Genomic DNA, 26,708 nt, shown 5'->3' with positions numbered 1-26,708 from the left:
TTGCCAAACACATGAAAGGCAGGCTTCCTGGAGGAAGCGGGAAAATTCTTATCTTGACAATAAAAAGAGGGTCTGTGCATTCTCAGCGTGACCAGCAATACAGGGAGGTTCTGATCGTCCTAAATCTTTCTGAAGCAGAAGGTTTCTCAGCTTCAGCACTGTTGGCATTTGGCCGCATCACCCTCTGTGGTGGGAGCCGTCCTGCATGACATGGGGCTTTTAGCAGCATCGCTGGCCTCTACCCACTAGCTGTCCACACCCTTCTTCTCCCCCACGCCCACATACAAAAACGCCCATTGCCAGATGTCCCCTGCGGACAGAGACACCCCAGTTGAAAACTGCTGTCCTCGATTAAAACCAGGGTCTCTCCCAGCTGCACCCGACTGATTGGCCCCCGTCAAAGCAGCAGCCTTGAGCGTATTAAGGTGGCCGCATCTCTGCTGTAATGAAGTGGTTCTCTTTCCATATCCTTCCCCCCAGCTCTGCATCCATCACATTCTAAAAAGAAGCAAGACAAAGGAAGAAACACCCGCCGATGCGCGCACTCTCCTAGTGAAACATGTCTTTCACGGCTGCAGTGATTCCTCAGATGTCAGCATGAGATGTAGGATTAGAAATAATTAAAGCTTATAAACAAACAAAGAGCTGCGACTATGTGGCCCAAGGCACATGGCACAAACACCAGCTGTCACTCAGTGGGGGTGGGGTGGGGGGAGACGCTGGCCTTCCCCAAGTCCCTTCTGTCCCCAAGAGTCGTCCATCTGCAGCGTCAACCTTGACTTATACAGTGGGACAGTCTGCCTCTCTTGGTGCCTCTCTCAGTGACAGAGCAGGTGAAATCCCACAGCCCCTAGGATTCTACAGAGGGTCCTAAGAACTTTAACGAGGGCAGCTCAAACCACACCACCAGGCTTTTTTTCCCATTTAAAACAAAGTTAAAGGAGGTGTCGGTACCCTTATTAAAGTGCATTATAAGGGAACTATATTCCATATCTTGGGATAAGCCATAATGGAAAAGAATATGAAAAGGAGTGTGTGTGTGTGTGTGTGTGTGTGTGTGTGTGTGTGTATGAAACTGAATCACTTTGCTGTACAGCAGAAATTAGCACAACATTGTAAATCAACTATGCTTCAATTTTAAAAAAGTGCATTAAAAAAAAAAAGTGCATTCTAGGACTTCCCTGGTGGCGCAGTGGTTGGTAGTCCACCTGCCGATGCAGGGGACACGGGTTCGTGCCCAGTTCCGGGAAGATCCCACATGCCACGGAGTGGCTGGGCCCGTGAGCCATGGCCACTGAGTCTGCGCGTCCGGAGCCTGTGCTCCGCAACAGGAGAGGCCACAGCAGTGAGAGGCCCGCGTACTGCAAAAAAAGAAAAAAAGTGCATATTATAGAATACATTGTAAATAAATGATTAGGACAATATCAATATATTGGAGAAATGAGAGGATGTGAGAGGAAGGGTCTATGTTCTCGTTGTTCACATTTAGTTGGACAGAAATAATGAAGTAGAATGTCAGAATCATTAGTTTCTCTTTCTGATCCCTGATCAACATGATAATGAGAAAACAAGAAGGTGTGTGTGTGTGTGTGTGTAAGACACAGCCAGGCATAACTTTAGTGAGATTCCTTCATGAAACTTACCCAAGAAAACAGTTTTAGTATTTGCTTATGAATAGATGGATTTCAGTGATTGGATTAATAAGCCTTCTTCTCTCCCCTATTAGGGACACACGTTTATTTATTATTAATTAATTAATTAATTTGCACTGGGTCTTAGTTGTGGCAGGCGGGCTCCTTAGTTGAGGCTCGTGGACTCCTTAGTTGTGGTGTGCGAACTCTTAGTTGCGGCATGGATGTGGGATCTAGTTCCCTGACCAGGGATCGAAACCGGGCCCCCTGCTTTGGGAGTGCAGAGTCTTGTCCACTGCGCCACCAGGGAAGTCCTGGGACACACATTTTAAATAGAAACTTCTGTTTAGAGCTGTTTTTGCCTGGTTTTCAAAAAATATCTGCTGTTTCCTTCCCCATTGAGGTGATCCTGTTCACCGTCCCTTAGGGCCAGAGGGTTCCTGCACATGTCTTTGGAGGAGAAGCTCACAGCCCCGCTGTAGGTTCACTTGTTTGCCCCTCCTGTGTTCCACTGGAACATAAGCTCCATAAGAGCTAGAACTTCGTTAGTTCACCAAGTATCCACACCGTTGGCAGTCAATAAATATTTGTTAAATGAACATGGGGGTCAAAATCAAACTTTGTGTGGTTAATGCAAAAACAGTCAAAATGACTGGTTAGGGACAAAGCAGAAGGGTGACGTGGTGATCTAAGGCTGTCTGGGCTTGCCTCCAGCTGTGCTGTGTCCTCCACGACTGTCACTCATTCTCCTTTGAGGTGCTTTTGTTTGACTCTCGTCCCCTTTTGATCTCTGGAGAGGTGGTGACCTCGGTTCCTGCTGCGAGGCTGCCATTGAGCGGACCTGCCCTCCAGGCTTCTTTTGACAGTTGGGGAACTGAGTCCCTTCTGCCATCTGCCCGGCGGTGATGAATTGTGGAGGGAGGGGGGTTTGATGTTCGACCCGATCCTTCCCAGTGTGTGTTTTTCCCATTTCTAGGATCAGCACCGACGCCTCAGTTCCCGCTGTTGTCATCCTCAACGTTCTGCAGCCAGAAAGCTTGTCGCCTTGCTCTTGCCTCAGCCCAGCCTGACAGCTGGGTCTGGCCCGGGGACTAGGCTGGCCCGGGGCTCTCGGTAGAGGAGGGCAAGGCACCTTGGCTGCTGGGAGCTGGAGGGGCCGGGGGAATGAAGGCAGACAGGTGTTACAGTGATGGCCCTGCTTCTCGTTTCAGGATGCAGCAGAAGACCCCCAGATGGCCCTGGCACTGAACCTCGACCCTGCGTTGATGAAGAAGTCTGATGCTGAGGGTCCCAGGCCGTTCTTCCCCGAGAGTGAACTTTCCATCCGGATAGGTAGAGCTGGGCTTCTTTCAGGCAAGCTCCCTGCTGCAGACCCTGGGCCGAGTGAGACAGGGGAGACTCAGGCCTGGTGGCAGGAGGGATGGCAGGGAAATGCTAGGTGCTCTGTCCTGTCCTTGCAGAGTACCCACCCCACTGTCGCACGGCGCTGAGCCAGGGTCTGGCCCCGTGCTTTCCTTCCCCATTGGTTCTGCAAACCACCTGCCTAGTGCACAGGAGGTAACAGGGCCTTTTGATTTGCTCTTCCAACTTGGACAAGTGGGCAAGGGCCACTCTGATGGGACTGGGCTGGTTTGGGTTGGAGTGGATGGGCACCTGTCCCTCTGTCTCCGCCTCCCTGACGGACCCTGGATGTTCCTTTCCATTTACGTGGCTTTCATCTTTTTGGTCCATCTGGGGAAACTGGCTGTTGCTCTCACTGATTCAGTTTGGAGCCAGAAAACCTGAAAACACTGATGACAAAGTCATGCTTTTTGTCTTAAGTTAGAGGGAGTGCGTCCCTCAAGAGGAATAGGGTAGGAATTCCGGAATCTCTGTCAGGGGAGTGCAGACTGGGCCAGTGCCCCCTGAGAAGGAGTTCAGAGGATTATGCCGGTTTCCAGTCTCCGTGTAGGACTCCCCACTCCTTGCCCGGTCATGGCTCACCCAGGGCAGTTGGCTAATTTAAGCACCAGTTTGCACCAGGAGAGGTGGATGCCTGTTTTTTCCTTTGCATTTATTCAAGTCCCACGTTTAGCGGGCGAGCGCCACCCCCCTCCCCCCACCCCACGCTGTGAAACGTTTGTCCCTCCCCCTCCCCACTTCTGTAAACCTCAGACTTGGGAACTAAAACCAGGCAAAGGATGTTGAGAGTGGCTGTCTCCTGCCTCGCTTGGAGTTCTCCCTTAGGTGCGTCAGAGAGAAACAGACTGGTGACCAGTCGCTGTCTTCACATTAGTGATTTAAGGGAGAAAGTCCTTTCATGTTTCTGGGCTGGGACGTTAATTTTCTGTTTCCACCCTGTGTTGGCAGAGGTGATCTCTAGACCGCGGTACAGTAAACGTACAAAAGTTACAGCGATGCCCCGGCCAGTTCTCAGTTCTCTGCGTTCAGCTTATGTCCTGCATGAATTATTCATGGAGAACTCGAATACCTTCTCCACTTGGGTTGCGGCTCACTGCCGCCTACCGCTTTGGATGTGGGATGTAATCGGGAAACGAAAATCCATCTAACGTGAGCTCAAGTACTAGAGGGTTAGCACGAAAACCTGCCCACTGTGTCCAGTCAGTCTTGTCATTCATACTCAAATCAGAACCACTCGGTGCTGTCTGCTGTTCTCCTCTTATTGGAGAGTCAAGAGCTGTCCAGTGACCAGCGTGGGGCACCATCCTCCAGTAGAGATTGTCATTTTCCATGCCAAGTCGTGGGAACACAGGGACAGGAGGCTTTCTCTCCATTCTCCCCAACTATCTTGTCGTGGAGCTCCTGTGATCTGCTATGAAGACATTATGGTCCTGATTCTTTTTTTTTTTTTTTTTTGCTATAAAAATAGAATAGGAGGGCTTCCCTGGTGGCGCAGTGATTGAGAGTCCGCCTACCAATACAGGGGACATGGGTTCTTGCCCTGGTCTGGGAAGATCCCACATGCCGCGGAGCGGCTGGGCCCATGAGCCATGGCCGCTGAGCCTGCGCGTCCGGAGCCTATGCTCCGCAATGGGAGAGGCCACAGCGGTGAGAGGTCCACGTACCGCAAAAAAAAAAAAAAAAAAAAAAGAATAAGAGCACCTTTTAATTTATTCTGAGGCCAGTAATACCCTGATACCAAATGGATATCAAGGCATCACAGGAAAACTACAGACCAGTATATTTTTTAATAAGACAGAAATACCCAAATCACTCTAATGCCATATTTACGTTCCTAATTCTGAGCCTTCTCTACGATGAAGAAATTGGCTAGATTTTATTCTATCCCATTTTTTATCCCTATCCCACAGGCGGGAAGGTTCAGTGCCTGTCAATCCATCAAAAAAAAAAAAAAAAAAAAAGAAAAAAAGTAAAAAGGGGCGATTCCTTTGAGATGAATCTTTAACGCTGGGGCCATGGGAATATAGGGCCAGCGGGAGTTGACTTTCCTGGAAAGTCTCCCAGGATTGCTGGATCTTCTTGGCCACCCCAGTGTGGAGCCGTGAGCGGAGACTGCATGGGAGACGATGCAATCCCGTCCTCTGCTCAGAAACACCTAGGCATCGCCTGTTACCAGGTTACCAAGCAACCCTCAGTCGTTGTTGCTACCTGTTCAGATACAGAGGCAAATGCAGCCTTTGGGGGAGCACAAAGATGGTTTGCAGAGACCGAGGGAACCCAGCCACCTCCGGAAAGGTTGCTTTTCCTCCCACCTGGGCACACGTGTGGCTGTCAGGCAGTTGAAGACTGTTCAACTGGTAATGGTATTTGATGACTGGCCTTGTGCAGATCAAGTCTGAATACCTGTTGTTTGTACCATCTGGATTTGCCCTTGAACTAGCTGTAAATGGAGCCCGGAGATGGGTTTAATGGGTGTTTAGTGAGTAACATCAGCCTTTAAGAAGTAATGTTGGCACTGCTGTTATAATGTCCCATAATTGGTTCAACAAGAGGAAGGGCCAGAAAAACCACGCTGTGGGAGAGGAGGTCCGGCTGCTCTGAGCATCGCCAGCAGCCCGAGCTGGGAAAAGCATTTATGCATTTATGAGTGCTTTCCTATGTATGTCTTGGTGCCAAATGTTTTACAATATCAACTGTTCTCAGGGCCGGGGATATTTTGGGACTTAGCTAGACCAGAAGTTCTTATAAATCAGTCTCTCTCTGTCTCTCTCTCTCTCCCACCCCCCTCAACTATTTATCTCTCTCCAGCTAGCTTTCTTTTAATTAATTACTTAAGAAAGTAATAACATGGATTACAAATAAAAGTAAATTTTCTTCCACTTTCAGATCCCTTATGGTCTAGGTTCCCATCTCAGACACAAACACTGTTTCTAGGTTCTTGTGTTTCCTTTCAGAAATATTATGTTTATACCATCATACTTGGCCCGTTATTCTGTGCCTTGTGTTTTTCACTTAATAACACATTTTGGTTTTTGTTTCCTGGGCATTCATGGATTCTTATTCTTGGCCATGATCTTACCTAATTAGTCCCCTCTTGATGGCCCTTTAGGGTGTTTACACTCTTTTGCTATTATAAAGAAAGTGGCACAGAGCACTTTCATGCATACATCTCTATGGGCAATTCTATTGTAGAGTAAATTCTAGAAACGAGGCCAGGGGTTCTGTACATCTGGGGTCCATGAGTGGGCGCCAAAGGGTTTATGAACCTCTTGGAATCTAATGCAAAAAGATACGTGTTTTTGGAAGGCAAAGATCTATAACGTCCATCACACTTCAGATGGCTCCACGACCCCGGTGTTTATCTAGAACTTGGCTTTTTTGCCTCAGCCTCCCACATTCAGCCTCCAGTGGACTTTTTTTTTTTTTCTCACTAGCACTCTCTTTAGGCTAAAGAAGGGTAATTTTTTTTTTAATTTAACATCTTTAGTGGAGTCTAATTGCTTTACAATGTTGTGTTAGTTTCTGCCGTACAACAAAGTGAATCAGCTATATGCATACATATATCCCGATATCTCCTCCCTCTTGTGTCTTCCTCCCACGCTCCTTATCCCACCCCTCTAGGTGGTCACAAAGCACCGAGCTGATCTCCCTCTGTGACGTGGCTGCTTCCCACTAGCTATCTATTTTACATTTGGTAGTGTATGTACGTCCATGCCAGTCTCACTTCGTCTCAGCTTACCCTTCCCCCTCCCCGTGTCCTCAAGTGCATTCTGTACGTTTGCGTCTTTATTCCTGTCCTGCCCCTGGGTTTGTCAGAACCATTTTTTTTTTTTTTGCGGTATGCGGGCCTCTCACTGTTGCGGCCTCTCCCGTTGCGGAGCACAAGGCTCCGGACACGCAGGCTCAGTGGCCATGGCTCATGGGCCCAGCCGCTCCGCGGCATGTGGGATCTTCCCAGACTGGGGCATGAACCCGTGTCTCCTGCATCGGCAGGCGGACTCTCAACCACTGTGCCACCAGGGAAGCCCCAGAACCATTTTTTTTTTAAAGAAGGGTAATTGTTAACTGCCCCATTTCCATACGTTGTTTGTTCTGAGAGAGGAAGCTGAAACTTTTCAAGAGTTTTTTTTTTCATGGATCCATTATCATGGCAGATGGAGGATTGTCTGTAATTTTGTGTACCTGTGGAAGGAACAGAAGTAAGCATTATTCTCCAGGAGAGAAAGAGGTGGATTTAATTTGGGAAATTAGTTGTGAAGTGGCTTCTATTTATTATCTATAAACCTTTCCAAAGCTTGTCGGGTGGAGAAGTGAATGGGGATTTAAGTCAGGCAAGAGTAAGCCGTAAGAAACTCTGGTTAGAAACACATTTTTCCTTGATGCCTTATTCTTTTATGTTAGGAGAATTCACCTGGCAATAATTCTACCTGGACAGCCTGGCAGATGAGAAACCATGTTTTGCACAACAAAACCGATGCAGACCTAGCGTCAAGTGGCTTATAAATTTGGAGAAATTGCCAACTCCAGTCACGTGTATTTGTTTGTATCTTAGGAATTCCTCATTGGTTGTGCTCCGGACTTGCTGGGTGGCATCTTTCCGTACAACTAGAGCTGATCTTGGGAGACAGAATTTGCCTTTTCCAGCTCAAGTTTCCCAAGTGCCCGACCCCCAGATGAGCATCTACAGGGCTTGTCCACTGAGAGTCAGGAAGGCGCTTGGATGTGCTCTGATTCCCTTCCCCCTCTCCAAGGCGCCCCCATCTCTCCTCCAGGTATCATACTGTCGTCTTTCAGTCATGCACTTGGAATCATTCCTCTCCGCTATTTTCGCCTTTAAGTATCCTCCCTTCGGTGCCTCTGGGAAGAGACTTGATCAGCTGTTGAACGGGGAGGCATCAGTTATCGACAGTGTTTTACTCCCGCTCACGTGTTACGTCTTAACCAGGGACAGTTTCTTTAGCTGAAGGGTTTTCACACTGGTTGGCCTTTGGAGGATTATATTTTCCAGCACACGTGTGGGCCTGGGGCCGGGAAGCCATCGCTGTGAGGTGAGATCCCTTCTCGGAGGCCAGCTGCCTGTTCGCTCTGTAAGACCAGCCACGTGTATTCAACTCCCAGCTCCTAGATTTCCTTGGCACTGATATCCTTTAAAATAGCTGAATCCCAGGGAAGCAAAGAGGACTTTTTTTAAACAGCTTCAAGCTTCCTCTGACAATCACCTTTTTCTTCTCCCATATCTTCTAATTTTCCAAGTCTACCTTGTCTTCTGCCACCGATATTTCCACTCAAATTTAGTCACTTAAATTTGATCAGGAGCCAGATGTAGCTCTTAGGAGAAATTTTGATTTTCTTTTCTTTTCTTTTTTTTTTATGACTAAGTCTCCAAAATAATGTGTTTAGGGAAGTCTCTGAGAGGTTGTTCGTAATTTTGAATTTTTATCAGTAAGCTCTCTACAGATGAAAGAATGACATCACAGTTATTCATGTAATTTAATGTCTTGGCATGTGGTTTTAGCAATTAGACTCTTTTTTTTTTTCTTCTATAACTGGTTGGTCAGGGGACATTTTCAGGTCTTCTCCTGGCCTCCTTGAGAGGAGTTGCCTGGGACCTGAAAGATAGGCAGGTCCTGGCTTTGCTTTGTCCTTTCTGGGTGAGGGCCTGTAACCTGGGCTTCTTCATTCAAAAGGGCATGAACCCAACCTGTCAGCACATGGCAATCGCACTGAGGCTATTAGGCTATTAAAATATGCCACGTCTTAATTCCAAAACAAAAAACAAACCCAAAACTATTTTGCCAGAGGATAAAGAGCAAAGTGTTCAACAATAATAATTACCAGGAGCTCTTTAGCATCATGGAAGTTAAATAAAATAAGGAAGTAGTACAGAAATACCTTCCGGAACAGGGCTGTCTGTGGGTGGCCTGAGTGTCTTGGCTCAGGGGAGCATTATTAGGTGGATACATTTTCTAGATTTTTCTGCCTCTGATGAATGTTACATTCTGCCTGCCTCAAATTTACCACTCCAACAGCACTTTTCCTGTTTATTTGCTTTTTTTTTTTTTTTTTTCCTGTCCCGATTTTCTGAGCTAGGCAGTTAACTTGGAGTGCATTTTCATGGGGCCCAGGCCTAGAGGCAGTTTGGTACTTGTATACGCTTGCTTGGGCTCCCCTAACAAAGCACCGCAGGATGAGGGGCTTGTGCGGTGGAAATCGATGTTCTCACAGTTCCGGAGGCTTGAGGTCTGAGATCAAGGTGTGGGCAGGGTTGGTTTCTCCCGAGGCCTCTCTCCTTGGCTTGTAGACGGCCGCCTTCTCCCTCAGTCTTCCCTCTGTCTGTGTCCTAATCGCCTCCTCTTACCAGTCCTGCTGGATTAAGGTCTACCCGAATGACCTCATTTTAATGTAATTACCTCTTTAAAAACCCGATGTCCAAATACAGGTAAATTCTCAGTACTGGGGCTTAGGGCTTCAGTGCATGGATTTCAGGTGGACATGACTCAGCCCATAACAGTGCTTAACAAGTTTTTTGAAACGTTGTCTTCCCGTGGATGGTAACCCACCTGAAGGAACACCAGGTGGCACAAGCTCTTACTTGGTTCCCTCCCTTCCTTCCTCCCTCCCTTCCTTCCATCTTTTAAATTCTCTCCCTCTATTTCTGTCTCTTTTATCTGTTTGTCTCGTACCTGGATGTGCTGGGAATGCTGAGTAAGTATGGAAAAGAGTTGGATGAAGTTGGAGAGTTTCTCTGAGACAGCAAGTAGAAAGTCAGATGATTCAAGGCCCGATCTTACAAGACTCCTGGCAGGTTTGCGGTCTCTGCTAATGAAATGAAAAGGGTGGGGCAGTGCTGTCCACCGCCACCATCACCTGACATGATCGGCTCAGGTTACTTCTAGGGAGTTATTCATATACATTGGAATGTGTAGGTGTGCTCTCCTGACTGTGTTGAGTTCCCAGGGCTGCCATAACAACGTACCACAAACTGTGTGTCTTCACAGAAACGTTTGCTCTCACAGCTCCAGAGGCTAGAAGTTGGAAGTCAAAGCGTCCGCAGGGCCACCCTCCGATAACTTCCTTGATTCTAATAACTTCTGGTGGCTCCGGACGTTCCTTGGCTGGTAACCACACCACGCCAGTCTCAACTGCAGCTGTCACGTGGCCTTCATCCCTGTGTGTGTTTCTGTGTGTCAGTATCTGAATCACCCTCTTTTGTCTCCTACAAAGACACCAGTTGTTGGATTTAGGGCCCACCCTAATCCAGTATGACCACTTTTTAACTAATTCCATCTGCAAAGACTCTATTTCCAAGGAAGGTCACACTCTGAGGCTTAGGTGGACATGAATTTGGGGGGAACCCTTTTCAACCCGGTCCATTGATCAGCCCCACGCTCCGACCCCCTCCGTGGCCAGGCTTCAGGGAGCTTGGTTAGTCCGGAGGGGCTTTTGTCATGCACAAGGGAGGGAGAGGGGAGAAAATGGGAGGAAACAAGGGGAGGCTAATCCTGGCAATAATAGAAACCCACTTAAATTCACCGGGAGCCTTTAGAGCAGCTGCCAGGGCTCTTTGAAATATTCATTAAGCGTCTACCAAGGAGTTAGGGATACTGTCTCCTTATGCAAAATTTAACATTTGCTGGGCTAGCAGGTTCTATCCTATTTATTAGCATTCTGACACATTCATTTCAGCTCACAAGTCTATTGAACAGGGAAATGTGTTTTCAATGTGCTTTGGGGGAGCAGAGCAGACAAGTGTCTTGGGCAGCGCCAGCCCCGTCAGGATATTCCTGCCAAGCTTTCATTACCCAGAGATTTCGGGGTGCCAGCTGCCAAAGCCGGGCAACCCGGGCTCTTTTCAGATCATTTCGTTTTGTTTCCCAGATGTTAGTTTTTGCAGAAGCTCCTGAAGCTGGAGAAGCATAGGGCGGCACTTTGGTTTCAAGTATTTCAGATCTTCAGGGGTCCTTTCTATTTATTCACTCCCATCTCGATTGTTTATTTTTCTCCCCTTCTGGCTTTTATGGAAAGAGCCCAAGGCGGGAGCTGGTTTTGAGCCCATGAAGCTGGGAGGAAATGGACGCCACTTACTGAGCGCGGCAGCCGTAGAGCAGGGGTGTGCTGATGGGGTAGATGAGGAGCTGGGCTTTGAACCTGTGTCATCGACAGTCACAGCTCCGGCATCTGGGATGAGGTCAGTGCAACCCTGCCTTCAAGAAAAGGCATCCGGGCTTCCCTGGTGGCGCAGTGGTTGAGAGTTCGCCTGCCAACGCAGGGGATGCGGGTTCGTGTCCCGGTCCGGGAAGATCCCACATGCCGCGGAGCGGCTGGGCCCGTGAGCCATGGCCGCTGAGCCTGCGCGCCGGAGCCTGTGCTCCGCAGCGGGAGAGGCCACAACAGTGAGATGCCCGAATACCGCAAAAAAAAAAAAAAAAAAGAAAGAAAGAAAAGGCATCCGTGATAAGCTCCATTCAACCTGGGCTGTCTTTGTCAGCAGGTACCTCCTGCTTGGCCTCCCATCTCCTCTTTGGGCGATGTGTGTTCCGGTATTTTGTTCTGCTTTCTTCTCTCTGGTGCATTTCCCCTCCTGGCACCAGAGAGAGAAAACAGCTCGAAGTGTCTGAATGCTAAATCAGCTGTTGATGTTGAGGGTCGCAATATTTTGGAGATGTTGAGGGATGTGCCAGTGAAACAGTTGGTACCCAAAACAGGGCTGACTCTCAGGGTTCCCGACTCCTGATAACCCCAAACTAGTCATTGGCCTTGGGGGGGTGTGGAGGGGAGGCAGAGGCATTCCTTGAGGAGGGCAGAGGAAGCATGCAATGTCTCTCGCAGCTCTCTGACACGTGAGCCAGAGATCCCTGCTGTCTTCCCTAGGAAAGCAGGCTCAGCCAGCGGTATTGCTGCCCCGATCCCCGGCAGGTCTTGGAAAGATTTGCTCAGGTCAGTCTCAGTAAACATTGATCGTCGTGTTCTTTCTATTAGGGAAGTGCCTGTTATACACATAGAAACAGTTAGGAGACATATGCCTTCAAGGAGATTCAAGCATTCTTGGGAAACGAATCTGGGCATTTTGTATGGTTCAACCTAACATATGTAAACCTCTGACCATCCCTCAAGTGGGTCTTGAATATGTCCTTGGTGCTCCCACCCAGAGCCCTCTATTTTGAGTTATTTTTGGGTAAGGAGTGAGGTCGAGTTTGGAGTTCAGGCTTTTTTTTAATGGGGATGTCCAGTGGTTGCAACACCATGTATTGGAAAGACTGACCTTTCTCCATCGAATTGCCTCTGTGCTTTTGTAAACAATTAATTGACCATATTTGCGTGGATCTACATTTTTTTTTTTTTTTTTTTTTCCCGGTACGTGGGCCTCTCACTGTTGTGGCCTCTCCCACTGCGGAGCACGGGCTCCAGACGCGCAGGCTCAGCGGCCATGGCTCACGGGCCCAGCCGCTCCGCGGCATCTGGGATTTTCCTGGACCGGGGCACGAACCCGCGCCCCCCGCATCGGCAGGCGGACTCTCAACCACTGCGCCACCAGGGAAGCCCAGATCTACTTTTTGACTCTCCATTCTGCTTCTTTGGTCTATATGTCTATTGTTTCACCAATCTCCCATTCTCTTAATTATGGTAGCTTTAGTCTAAGTCTTGCCATCAGATATCGTGTGTTCTCCCACTTTATTCTTTTTCAAAATTGTTTTGGTTATTCTAGTTCCTTCGAATCAGCTTGTTAATATCTACAAAAAATCCTGGTGGGCTTTTGGCTTTTGGTTGGGATTGCATTGAATCTATAAATTAATTTGGGGAAAACTGACATCTTAATAATCTTGTCTTCCATTTCATAAACATGGTATAGCTCTCCATTTATTTAAGTTGTCTTTAATTTCTTCTATCAGTGTTTTGTGGTTCTCAGCATATATATCTTAACATATATTTGGTTAGATTCATACTAATTATTTCCTTTTATGGTGCTATTATAAATGGTATGGCGTTTTAAATTTAATTTCTAATTATTCATTTCTAGTATACAGAAATATAATTGATTTATACATGTTAGCCTTGTATCCTGCAACCTGGCTAAACTCATTTATTAGTTCTAAGAGTTGTTTTGTAGATGCCTTGGGATTTTCTATGTCATGTCTGTGAGTACTAACAGTTCTGTTTCTTCCTTCCAGTCTGTATGCCTTGTTATTTCTTTTTCTTGCCTAATTGCACTAAGATGTCAGATAAGACTGGTGAGAGCAGACATTCTTGCCTTATTCCTGGTCTTAGGGAGAAAGCATTCAGTCTTTCACCATTGAGTACGATGTCATCTATACGTTTATGGCAGACGAAAGGCATTGATATTTGAAAAGCCGTCCAGTTCCTGAAAGGTGGCATGCTGCAGAGACGGTACAGAGTTGGAGTGGGTCAGAGAATACTGGATAACTGTGAGACTGGGTTTGAATTCTGACTCCACCTCTTAGCAGCTGCTAGACCTTGGGCATCCTTCTTACCCTGCCTTCTCCTTCAGTTTCTGTACCTAAAATGGGGATAACAGTAATTACTTGACAGAGTTACGGTGAAGACAGGCTAAGTTAATGCGAGTAAGACGCTTAGAATAGTGCTCACTGCTTTGTATGTCCTCAGTGAATATTAGTTATTATTCTGTCTGGACAGCAGTAAAACTGGCCAGAGCATTCAGGGTGCCTGAATATGGGATTTTTTTTTTCTTTTTGGCCCAGACTGTAGAGATTTTGCTGCCCACCTGGAAAAGTACAGAGAGCTTTTGGGTTTGGATGTGGTTTTCTCTGGCCATTCAACACCCTTGTGTCTCCAGTGCTCTCCAGGTGCTCAGAAAGATGGACAGAGCAACAAACCAGGGATGGAGTATCCACACTAGAAAAGAGCAGATTGTCCTTAAGCTGGAAGAGGAGGTTTCTCAGAGGAAAAGGAAATCCCTAAAGAAGTTAAAGGAGCACCAGTGTGGTTAAGGAAAAATGTACGAGAAGATTGATGTGAAAAATTATAGAGAATCATGGGGTGAATGGAGAAGGAGAGAGAGAGTGTGTGTGTGTGTGTGTATGTGTGTGTGTGTGTGTGTGTGTGTGTGTGTGGTGAAGAGCGGGGGGAGGGTAGAGTCAGGATATGTGGTAGATGTGATAGTAACATGGGCTCATGGAATCATGACTGGACTGAGCTCCCCGTCACTGGAAGGATTCAAGTACAAGCTAGGTGACCAATGGTCAGGGAGGTTATAGAGGGGCTTCCTGTGCAGTGTGAAAGTGTGGGCTGAGACCCCTTTCTTGCTCCACAATTCCTCACTCATCAGCCAACCAAGAACACTGGGGAGAGGGCTCCTCTGCCCCCTCTGGCCTTTAGGGGAAGGGCTCACGGGACCTGAAAATCTGGGCCAGCGGGTTCTGGTCTGAGACCTTGGAGGTCCTGAGTGGGAGCTTGGGCACAGGCTTCCAGGCACAGTCTCCCAGGTGAGCAGAAGTGGCGGCAGGTATGGCCATCAGGGGCTGCAGGTGTCTCCTCTGCAGGGAGCTTGGTTAGTTGAAAAGAAATGTTGGCTCCAAATCAGGGGGCAGGTGTGTTTTCTAAGGTTGCCGTGATGTCTGTCTAGATGCTCTGGAGTAGCTACTTGCCTCTTTCCTGTTTGGACCCTCACACGATGACCCTCCACAACCCATCATTCTCAGAACATCTGCCTAGACCATTTTGTGGGAAGGAGACCACCTGGGCACCTGATGAAAACCACAGACTGTTGGGTTATTGGCATTTGTGGAGGGACAGTTCTTTGTGGTGGAGCGGCGTCCTGAACTTTCAGTCTGCTCTTCACTTCACCCCGATCCCCGGGAGTCCCTGTGGAGTTGGATCAGCAGAGAGAACCACTGGGACCCACCATGACCCGGAGCTCTATGCCGAGGTGCTCAGCATCCCCTTTTGGGGTCAAAAGATAACAGCAGATTAAAAAGTAATAAAACTGATGTGAACAAACACCGCAGAACTCATCTGAACAAATGAGTTTGGGCTCCCCAGAAGCGGTCAACTTGGGAGGATGGTGTTATTTGGAAAACTTTGGGAAGTTTATTAGGAGGCTTCTGAGGGTTGATCTACAATCCAAGTTTTTTTTTTAAAAACGCAGTCTTTTGTGTGTGTGTGTGTTTGGGCATGATCTTTAACAACAACAACATTCTCAGAGTAACTTTCTTCCTCCAAAACACTCAAGATAATTATTGAATTATAATTTTTCCCTGCTGCTTTCCAACAGGGGGCTTCCCAAGGCAAACCCATTCCCTGTACTGTGGTCTAGGACATTTTCTCATGACTATTTGGCCTCTGAGGCTTTAGCTGGTCTCCTCCTGGTCTCAGGAGCCATCGAGGTTAAGTGAGAGGCTACCAGAAGAATGCAATGGAGAAGAGAGATGAGGACAAGCTCGAGATACAATTTGTCATCTACCGCCTGGCTGGTTTAAAAAAAAGTCATGGTTTGCATTGTTGCTTTCATTATTAGTAAGTTTCACTGTTCGGTGACTCACAAAGATGATGGCATTGACCCAAAATTTGAAGGAGAGTGTATCCATATATAGAGCCAATTGTGCTCTAAGGCTCCTTCCCGGGAAAGAGGAAGAGTTAAAAGCCTGAGGGCTCACATGTGACTCCAGGTACAGTCCTTACATTAGAGCGTATGCTGCTGAGAGTTTTCATGTTGACTTCATGTATCTGAGTGTAACAGGCTGTATGCATCAGCTTTGCCTTGTAACAAGCAGCTCTCAAATGTCAGAGGCTGAATCCTGTTTGTGAACATACCCAATGTAGTGGGTGTTTTCATCTCATCCTCTCTCTCCTCACCCTCTATAGCACACACACACGTGCTCGTGCACTATCCCACCCCAACCTTTGGAGACGTTCTTTTGGTAATGCTTTGATAGTGGGGATGCATTTTAAGATTGACAAGGAATCGTGCCTCTTTTATTTCTGAATCCCGCATTTCAGTACAGTGCACTGTGTGTTCTGGATCATTAAATTCCACTTAAATAGTTGCTTATTGAAGTGAGAGAAGGCTATGAAGTTGAGGGAGGAGCAGATGCTCTTTACACTAATAAATGTGAAACTGTCCTCTGGGCATTTGGAAGTTTGTTTGAAGCATGGCTTCCGATTCAAGCTGGGTGCTTCTGCAGTCATTTGATATGCAACTAGAATGACCTCTCTGTGTCTCCCAGTGCACTTGATTGTGAGAGGTTCCTCGCTGGTGCTAAGGTCTGCAGCAGTGGGAGCCGTCTCTGTTGGGATGCTTCTGTGGGAGGCTTCTCAGACAAACCTAGGTTTGAGTTCTTGGAATTCTCGCTTATAAGATAGGAATCGTAACGTCACTGCATTGGGACTCAGGTAAAACGTGTAAAGGGCCTAGCACGGTGCTTGACATGCGGTGTAATTTGTAGATTCCAGGACTCTTCTTTGCATTTTCAACATCTCTGAAATTAGTATTTGTCTTACAGCCAATGGCATAGTGGAATTGACATGCCATCTAAAATAAAAGTGTGTCTTAAAATTGTTGTGTCTTAAGATTTGGTGAAGTATGGTAGTCAGCACTTAATACGTGGGTGTTTGTGGGACTAAAACGAGTTACAGAAAACATGCAAGTGTAAGTTAGTGTTTCTGGAAGTTTTTATTTTGGTCAACGGCCACTTTGAGAAGCTGATGAAAAGTATATCGATCTTTTTCCGGAAGTATGCATGTTCCCACAGGATTCTGCGTATAATTCCAGGGTGTCTTAGAACACCCCAGGGCTCTTCCCTCGACCTCCCCCCTTGGGAAAAGGTAAAGCTCTTGCGCCTTACTGTTATTGTGACTGCTTTTGTTTTTCCTTTGCCTCCACTCCAGTTTGCTCACCGAGTCGTGTTCGAGTTGTAGCTGTTTTCTTTTTTTTTTTTTTCGATATTTTAGGAAATGTACGTCTTCCTGCGACAAGTGGCAGCCCTGCGGGTCTCATTCACCTGTCCTTACCCTCCCTCTTATCTGACTTGGCAACCCCGCCGAGGAAGACCGCTAGCCTTCAGCACCCAACTGCCCACATCCCGCCCCCGAGTCCAGCACTGGGGCAGGTTCTCAGGAAGTACAGTTCCGTAGTCATTGGTCCAGGCAGGGAGAGGGAGCAGTGCGCTGGGCTTGCGTTCTCATCTTATCCATTTCCCGCAATGAGCAGATCCTTCCTGTGCCTCCCGGATGTGTTCTAGGCCCCGGGCTATACAGTAGGAAGCAGAAGTTGGGTACTACAAATGAACCCGATGGTGAAAACGACATAGAGAGCCGACATTCTGGTGGAGGAGACAAGAAGTTCCAAGTGAGTGAAATACATTCTGTGTTAGACGGTGTCGGCGGCTAGGAGGAAAGAAACAAAGCAGGCGAGGGGATAGGAAGTGGGTGGGTGCGTGTGTGTGGGATGGAGGTGGTGTGAACTTAGGTGTCAGGGTTGGGGGTGTCACCTGAGAGGTGATATTTATATAAAGACCTGAAGGAGGTGAAAGACCAAACCGTGCCCGTATGTAGCGGGAGGAGCTTTCCAGGAGGAAGGGACGGCCGGTGCTAATGCCTTCAGGTGGGATGCATCTGACATGTTCAAAGAAACCAAGAGGGAGGTGTGGCCCAAGCAGGAGGAGCTGGGAGGTGGGAGATGAAGTGGGGGCCTCCTACGTCATAGCAACGCTTGGCTTTGGTGCTAAGGGGTCCAACAAGCCATGTTGGGTTCGAACATGGTCTGACTTGAGTTTTCAGACAATCATCCTGGCTTTGGTTTCTGCCCCGGCTCTGGTAAACTTTCCCCTGGTGAATACTCATCTACTTACGTCTAAAAGGTTCCGGCAGTGTTTGGTGGGCAGAGAAATTGTTAAGTTTATAACTTTTTTAGTAAGACCTTTAGAAAATTACCATCCAGGCCAAATTTATTACTGTCACTCTCTCTACCAAAATGGAAAATAATCCAAGATCTGGCTTGTGGTCCATGTCTCGCAAGCATCGTTGGATACTGTGAAAATCTATAGCCACACAGCATTTCAAGAGGTCCTTGAAATTCATCATGACCAGATTTGTCCTTGTCAACAGAGCTCTATGAAAATGAATTTCGGCCGGATCGTGCGTTCCCAGTGGGGCAGTGGGGTAAAGCCAAGTGTCACAGACGCAGCCCCAGCGGCTGCGCTGTCCAGTCACCCTTTGAAGCTTGGTTTCTACCCCAGGTGGAGTCCTCACGGTCAGAGGGCTCTGAACTCCTCCTGTGGGTTGTCAGTTGTTGCCCTTCTCTTCGTTTCTGGAAGATCCACTTCCGGGCTCTCTGGGCTCCGTGTATGTCACTGAAGCTTCTCTAGGCTCCCCTCGGTGTCGCTGTGGGCTGCAAACTTCTGTCTCCCCATCCTTATGATCACAGTAAATGGTTCGTTTGGTTGTTCGTTTCTGTTTTTCTGAAATAGCTTTACCCCTTTCCTGCCAGTTCCTATTCTATACCTTTTAAAACATTTTTGTAAGAGTGGGCAGAGGCTGTCTTCCAGCACCTTCTCCTTCTCTTCTCCTCCATTTCTGGGTCTGCTGTGGCAAATTGGGAAGTTTGTAGCGGGCCCGGATGGATAACACGGAGAGGTGTATTCTGTGAAACCAGCTTCGGAGGCCTGAGTTGGGGTCTGAGCCTGCTTTCTGAGGCTGGCCGCTTCTCTCTTTGGGTTTGTGGCGCTCTGCAGGCTGACTGTTGCTGGATTATAAGTGTGTCATCAATACTGAAGTTATTGGCGCAACAAGGGTAGAATTGGGGGAAAGTTAAGGTTAGTTGAGAGGGACTTTTCTTCCTTCTCTTTACCCTTCTTCTGAGGCCAGTTGTGATCAGTGCTCTGAATTTCTTCCCTTACACATTTTCTGGGAGTTCTGTCAAGTACCAGAGCTCTGGCCACGGCTGGGGTGGGGGTAGAGTGTGGCCCATGTACCAGCTCCTGAGCAAGGGTAAAGGAGCACGAGAATGGTGGCCGTTAGTGTCGGGCACACCAGGGTTCCCATTTTAGCCCCACCCACCCAGTGCTGTGTGACTTTGGTGAGATGATCCGTGTCTCTGACCCTTAGCGTTCTCATCTGTAGAATGGGGATAACAGCACTCCCATTTGTGCTTGTTGAGGATTAAATGACAGCCCGGAGCGCCTGCCCAGTGTTCTTTGCCCTTTGCTGCAGCAACGAAGATGGAGTGAAGGAAAGGAAGAAGGGCCTGGAGTAAATTTGCATTTTGGGTGCCTGAAGGCTGCTTGCCCCACAGCAGAGCCTGCGAGTTTTGCTGTCATTGCTGCTTCTCTCCTGAATTGTCTGAATCAGCACCTGATGGATCGGGGAACCTCAGGGCTTGGATTAGGGTGAGACAAGTGAGACACTCATCTGAACATAAAATTAAAGTGAGCCCCCAAACCCTCAGTAGTAATCGAGGTAAAAGTATTTTAATGCGACGTTTTTAAAATTACAGATTAATGCAAAAATCCATAATAAGCAGAATGCCAAAGTGTTAAATACAGATAGGATTCCATAGTGTTGGGATTAGGGGAGGTGAGTAAGGCTGGCTTGTGTAACTGCAGGGTCAGATCCGGTCTTTGTTTAAAATGTTGACATTTTCATCATGAATTTAAAAATATGTTTTGTAATTTCATTGATTTTTAAAAAAAATATATTTTTACTAATTTTTTAATATATTTTTTAAAAATATATATATTTTAACGGAAGTCCTGTTAAAAATTCGTAACATGACCCCTGGTCTCTGGTCTGGCATATAAGAAGCTCGGAAGACACCATTTCACCCTAACGACATGTAAAAAGCTAAAGAAACAAAAAAAGCGATCTATCTTCTTAGATCTGTAAGGGAAGTGAGGTCACAGGGCAAATTGTTGCCCCTGCATTGGAGAGACCAACAGGTGAATGCAAAGACTCACCACTTTCCAGAGCTGACACTCACAAGCTGACACCCCATAGGCACTAGTGCCTGGTAGGAAATCTGAGCTGTAATTGACCAGTTGCTGGAGGCAGCAAGTCTGAGAGGGGATCAGTGATGGTGGGGGGGGCCCACACATTTGTGTTTTATCTCCAGGAGCTCAACCGGGTTCCCACAGGAAATATCAGGGAAAAAGAATCCTCCTGGGCTTCTGAACGGGAAAAGGAACTCTTTTGAAATACACCAGAGCACTGTGTTTGAACAAAAAGTCTGCCCTCTGGACAAACTATATACTCAGAGCTTCAGTGATGGGGCGGAAGGGAAATACCCAAGTCCAGTCCACTCTAGCCATCCTGTCCCACCTAAGGGGGAAGAGAAAGACTGAGGAAACACTTGTGAAGGTCACAGTTCAGAGGCACAGGTTCCCCCAAGACTGAGACCTAATCATAGGACTATAGGACCTTCCCCTCCCCCATACCTCAGCATCACATTATCAAAGTCCTGTTTACCTGGTACATCATGTCTAGCTATTAAGAAAAATTACAAGACATACTGAAAGGCAAAAAGCACATTTTAGGAGACAGAGTGAGCGTTAGAAGTATATTCAGATATGGCAGAGATGTTGGAAGTAACAGCCCAGGAATTTAAAACAACTCTGATTAATACGCTCAGGGTGCTCATGGATAAAGCAGACAGCATGCAAGAACAGATGGGCAAGGTAAGCAGAGAGACAGAATTTCTAAGAAGGCACCAAAAAGAAATGCTAGAAATGTGCTTAGAGAACACTAAACAGAGATGAAGAATGCCTTTGATGGGCTTATTTGTAGAGTAGATGGCTGAAGAAAGAATCTCTGAGCCTAAGGGTATCTCAATAGAAATCTCCCAAACTGAAAAGCAAATAGAAAAAAGAAGGAAAAAAAAACCCAGAACAGAATATCCAAGAACCGTGGAACAACCACAAAAGGTGTAACGTACATGTAATGGGCATACCAGAAGGAGAAGGAAGAAAGGAACAGAAGAAATATTTCAAGCAGTGATGACTGTCAGTTTCCCCCAAGTTAAAGTCAGACACCAAGCCACAGATCCAGGAAGATCAGAGAACACTAAGTAGGATAAATGTCAAAAAACTCTACCTAATAGGCGTATAATTTTCAAACTGTAGAAAATCAAGGAAAAAATTCTGGGAGAAGCCAGAAGGATGAAAAACACCTTACCTATAAGAGGAGCAAAGATGAGAATTACAGCAGCTCTTCAGAAACTATGCAAACAAGAGAGTGGCATGAAATATTAAAAGTGTTGAGAGGAAAAGAAAATGCCAACGTAGAATTCTTTACTCTGCAAAATTATCCCTCAAAAGTGAAGGAGAAATACTTTCTCGGACAAACAGAAATTGTTTCCAGTAGGCTTGCTTCGCAAGAGATATGTAAAAAATGCATCATGAAGTGTGTACTCTTAACCATTTCTAGGTATACAGGTCAGTAGTATTAAGTATACTCACATCGTTGTGCAATCATCACGGACATTTTTGCATCAACTTTGATCTTTTAAAACAGCGCATTAAAATACCGTCTGTCTTGTTCCTGAGGTTTTTGTTGCCCCCTTAAATTTTGTGCCCCTGGTGAGTGCCAGGCTCACGTCACCCTGGCCCTGACATGCTGCCAACCCCCACACCCGCAGAGCTACGTGGTGATTTACACACAGGTCGCTCCAGAACAGCTGCAGTCAAACCCGTGACTAGAAACAGATTTGTGAGCTCTGGTAACAGACCTGAAACGGATCTGACTGGAACAGACGCCTGCTTCATATGAATTCATACCACACAGTTGATCAACTAAAGCTTCCTTATTTACCCTGGTCCCTGCATTTTCTAGTAGGTCCTCCATAGAAGCCAAAGATAGGATTTTCTGGGCATGACCAGTGTGAAAGTAAAAGCTGAGTGTGACCATGGTGCCGATGGGGGATCTTTTTTGTTTTTTAAGTTTGTTTCCTATGTCTGTGAGTCTGTTTCTGTTTTTTTTTTTTTGCTGTATGCGGGCCTCTCACTGCTGTGGCCTCTCCCGCTGCGGAGCACAGGCTCCGGACGCGCAGGCTCAGCGGCCATGGCTCACGGGCCCAGCCGCTCCGCGGCATGTGGGATCTTCCCGGACTGGGGCATGAACCCGTGTCCCCTGCATTGGCAGGCGGACTCCCAACCACTGCGCCACCAGGGAAGCCCTGTTTTGTTTTTGTAAGTAAGCTCATTTGTATTATTTTTTAGATTACACCTGTAAGCGATATCATACAGTATCTGTCTTTCTTGGGGGATCCATTGGCTACCACATCAGGGGTATTTGGAGTTTAAGTGGACCTTTGAAATCACCTCCTGGCTTAACGCTTTCGCGTTGTAGGTAAGGATACTGAGTCCCTCTAGGAGAAACATATCCCAAATAACTCAGGGCATCTTGTGAGTTCGGCCCATGAAGTTGCAGTCTGCTCTTTTTCTTCTGTAGCGGGCCAGGTGATGGAGCTGGTGAGGCCAGGTCTGCAGATCCCATTAGCTTTATCCCGTTCCTGGGCCACCTGCAGCACCTAACCCCAGTCGCAGTCAGAGACCTTCCGAGTGTAGGTAGGTGGTGGTCATAGGTGAGACAGGGAAAAGCGTGACTGGCTCAAGAATGTCTCCTGGAGGACCCAACCCACTCATTAATCCTCACTTGTTAATCCTGGTCTCCCAGAGAGGACGCAACGGGACCCTAGTGTCACACATTCACGTCTCGGTGATTTATACACACTTTTATTTTATACCCAGCCCAATAAAGAGCAGCGGGCTGATTTCAGCATTGCCTGCACACCACCGGGACTCTGGCAAAGTTGCAAGGCAAACGAAATTTTATTTTGGAATGCTTCACCTCCCTCTTTCTAAGAACCTCTCCCCCTTCCCAGATTTTCCAGTGCCCCCAAACTCACCTCTGGCTTATGCAGACCTCTCCCTAGTGAGATGAGAAGTGAAGATTGCTGTCCCGCATACGCCCGGCATCGTCCCCATCCCCGGTCACTCCCCACTTCTTGCCTCCAGCCTCCTTCCCCACTCACAGTTCTTCTCTGAATTCATTCGAGGTGGAAGCATTTTGCTGTTGGGCCAACTCCAGAGAGCAGGGATCCAGCCTTCCTTGCCTCCGTATCCACAGCCCAAAGCCCGTGCTCGGCGCCTGGCAGGCGCTTCGTAAACACTGGCAAAGCACAGTCATTTGGGGGCTTAACCCAGGAAGTGGCGAAGAGAGTGCTAACGCTCGCGCACCCTTAGTCGGTGGGCTGTGGGGTACAGCCAAGCACTCACGGCTCCTCTCGGCAGCGTCATGTGTCCTACAGTGGCTGAGGCATCGCAGTGGGGGTGGAGCGCTGCTCGCCTCTTTGGGTATCATTTTACCAAGGGGAGAATCACTTCTTACCTGGTCCCCGAGGTTAGGGAGGGCAGCCCTTAGCCAATCATGACGTTTACACCCCTCCTCTTTCCAACTTCCTCTTACCCCTGTTAAATTTGTGGAAGTTCTCAGAAGTGTACAGTTCCGTCACAACCTTGACTACGGATGCAGTCTCCCTGTGTGTATGGGGCGTGTGTATACTCCTGGCTTGAGCTTAAGCTGTGTCTGCTAGCGGGAAGCCACCCTGTCTGGGCATGTGTGATAAATTGATCAGGTGGGCTTGACGTGAGTCAAGGTGCAGATGGGACGCGGGAGCCTCCTGGCAGCGTTCGTTCTTGGAGAAGGGAAGCCAGCCACGCGTGGGCCCAGGAAGACAGACTCAGGGGCCAAGGGGAGGCTGGGCTTTCTCCTTTGAACTTGGCCTCTGGTTCAATTTCAACTGTTGGGTTCCTGCCCAAGTACTAAGGAGAGAGAGAGCAGAGAAAGGAGGGCTTGTGAAATAGGAGGAGTGACATCCTGGAGAAGTGGCCGTAGGTCCCAGCTAAGCTGCCGCCGTGATGACAGCTGGACACGGCTGCCTCCGGGTTAGGAGGCCCAGAAGAAGACTAGGAAAGAAAGAAAAGGAAGATGCAGTGCTTGCCGCCTGCATAGCAGTGGGACCTTGGCGGAGCTCCTGGGACTGGCCTGAGGCCTCCCAGAAATACTTGTAGGAGGCTGGAGGCCTGCCTTAGCCAGTGTGGCCAGAATTGGGGCCATATGGTCATGTTTATGTTCGAGGCAATCGAGTTGTGTTTTAAGGTCTTTCTTCTCTCCTGTTTTATGTTTGGGCGTGTGTGTGTGTGTGTGTGTGTAATGTGCGTGCATTTCACTACTGTGAGAACGACTTCCAGCATGCCCTGTCTTGGAGATTACATATAGTATTGAGATTAATGGAGTATTCCAGGTAGTATTGAGATTAATGGAGTATTCCATGGAGTATTATATGTAGTATTGAGATTAATGGAGTGTTCCATGTAGTATTGAGATTAATGGAGTATTCCATGGAGTATTATATGTAGTATTGAGATTAATGGAGTGTTCCATGTAGTATTGAGATTAATGGAGTATTCCATGGAGTATTATATGTAGTATTGAGATTAATGGAGTGTTCCATGTAGTATTGAGATTAATGGAGTATTCCATGGAGTATTCCATGGAGTATTGAGATTAATGGAGTATTCCATGTAGTATTGAGATTAATGGAGTATTCCATGGAGTATTGAGATTAATGGAGTATTCCATGTAGTATTCCATGTAGTATTGAGATTAATGGAGTATTCCATGGAGTATTCCATATAGTATTGAGATTAATGGAGTATTCCATGGAGTATTGAGATTAATGGAGTATTCCATGTAGTATTGAGATTAATGGAGTTTTCCATGGAGTATTCCATGTAGTATTGAGATTAATGGAGTATTCCATGTAGTATTGAGATTAATGGAGTATTCCATGGAGTATTGAGATTAATGGAGTATTCCATGGAGTATTCCATGTAGTATTGAGATTAATGGAGTATTCCATGGAGTATTGAGATTAATGGAGTATTCCATGGAGTATTGAGATTAATGGAGTATTCCATGGAGTATTGGGATTAATGGAGCAGTCACATGCAGTGAACTCCAGGGCTCACTCACTGAGCAGAAATTCCCATTGTTCTGAAGGATGGAGCGGCTCCCCCCCAGCACAGTCCCCTTTTGAAAATCAAAAGGCCAGATCTCCCCTGTGTACTGGAGCATCCCTGGGTAAGTCCAGACGCGTGGACACGTGTTTTGTCGTCGGCACTAGACTTCAGCATACGGTTCCGTGGGTGTAGGTGGCTGGTTTCTGTTTGCGCAAAGAGAAAAGTTGAGGTTTCTTAAAAATGTCTACTTAGCAGACTGTTAAAAAGAAAAACTGAATTCAGGGACATTTCAGTTAAAACAGGCACAAAGGTGTGAATCTAGGAGCTGCCACGGTGTGAGCTGCTCCAGGCTGGTGATGCTCAGGACCATCTGGGCCCTGTGGTTTGTGGCTTCTCATCCGACTGGCTCAGCTGCCACCCACTGCCAGGATTAGCAAGGTGCTAGCATGTGAGTTAGAGGTGCGGGGAGCCGGACCAGGGGTGATGGCTGGAGAGAAGAGAGTGGAGGTGGGGTGGGGAGTGGGGGCCTCATTTGGACCCGTGGGATTTTGATACGGAGGTGACCGAGTGATGACCTGGAAAGAAGAATTTCTTACCTACATTCCCCAAGAGGAAGGGGCATGTCAGGGCACACAGGGCTGCAGCAGAAGCATGGTGGGGGCATCTGGAGACAGAGGACAGGAGGGAGGGGAAAGCCCAGGCCAGAGCCTTTACCGGGGTTTCCGTGGGAAAAGCAAGGCAGGCACGGTAAACAGCTTAGCACTGACTAATTCCGGTAAGCTCTGGGCTCTAGGAGCTGTCCCTGGTGGTCCAGTGCCTGGCCTGGTGTGTGAGAGTTTGATAAGGTGATGGTTGGTCTGTGTCCAAGAGGCATTCTTCTCCCAGGTAAGTTGTTTACTCTCTTTAGGAATTAGCTAGTCCTGGGAGGGACCATCGTTCCCCAGGTCGCCCGGATTGGCAGGATCCCCCAGATGTCAGAACATCTGCATGATTAACACATGGGGTGGGGGTGACAACAGGCTTTCAAGGCTGGGCGCAGCCGACGTGAGGTCAGCAGAATATCCACAAAGAAAGAATCAATCAAGTTTTCCCACTTAAGAAGAAACTCATCCAACGGTGCCCCTCGAACGCCAGTGGAATGACTTGCCTGGCCAACAAAAGCGAAAAAACAAAACCCCTCCATGAACGAAAGGCTCAGATAGTCAGACTTTTACGTACGGATTTCTTTTCCTTTTGCAATTGCGCGTTTTAACTTTGCAACACTGACATCCAGACTTCCTGATGTTTCCACACTTCCCTTGTCGACTGGAACTGGAGACATTGGAAGGGTATGGCACAGTGATTGTGGTGTATGCACACTGAGGTTCTTTTCTTCCAGGTGTCTTCTTGGTTATGCAACCAGAGAAGTGGCCTGGTTGCCGGAGAGCTGGCCCATAACCCCGTGACACTGCAGGCGGTCTCCCCGTCAAGGTCATGGTCTCTAACCAAGGATGAGCCTTGAGTGGAAGTTCCTGAGCCTTTAACACACACCACGTGTGCTCCCTTGCTTGTTTCCCCATGGTGACCAGTCCACATGTTTACCTGTCTCCCCACACCTCCTGCCTCGTCCTTGCCTTTTAGAATTTTCATTCTCAACAGATGATGTCATCTCCTATTTTACTGAGCAAAATAGAGCCTCCCGGGAAGG

The 26,708-nt window shown here is 47.5% G+C and overlaps 1 protein-coding gene across 2 annotated transcripts in view; it reads left to right on the top strand.

Moving 5' to 3' along the window:
- SLC39A11 (solute carrier family 39 member 11) overlaps positions 1–26,708 on the top strand; it is a 342,864-nt gene that overhangs the window by 102,200 nt on the left and 213,956 nt on the right. The window contains exon 5 of one of the 2 annotated variants that reach the window (XM_065897068.1): positions 2,843–2,984. In XM_065897068.1, coding sequence (XP_065753140.1) covers positions 2,843–2,984 — 142 coding nt within the window. The remainder of the gene's footprint in view (positions 1–2,842; positions 2,985–26,708) is intronic. The other variant, XM_065897069.1, reaches the window with a different exon arrangement.

Source organism: Phocoena phocoena, chromosome 19, assembly GCF_963924675.1.
Source record: "Phocoena phocoena chromosome 19, mPhoPho1.1, whole genome shotgun sequence".
Taxonomy (NCBI): Eukaryota; Metazoa; Chordata; class Mammalia; order Artiodactyla; family Phocoenidae; genus Phocoena; species Phocoena phocoena.
The sequence above is the reverse complement of the archived record's forward strand: the minus strand, read 5'-3'. Positions and strand labels throughout refer to the sequence as shown.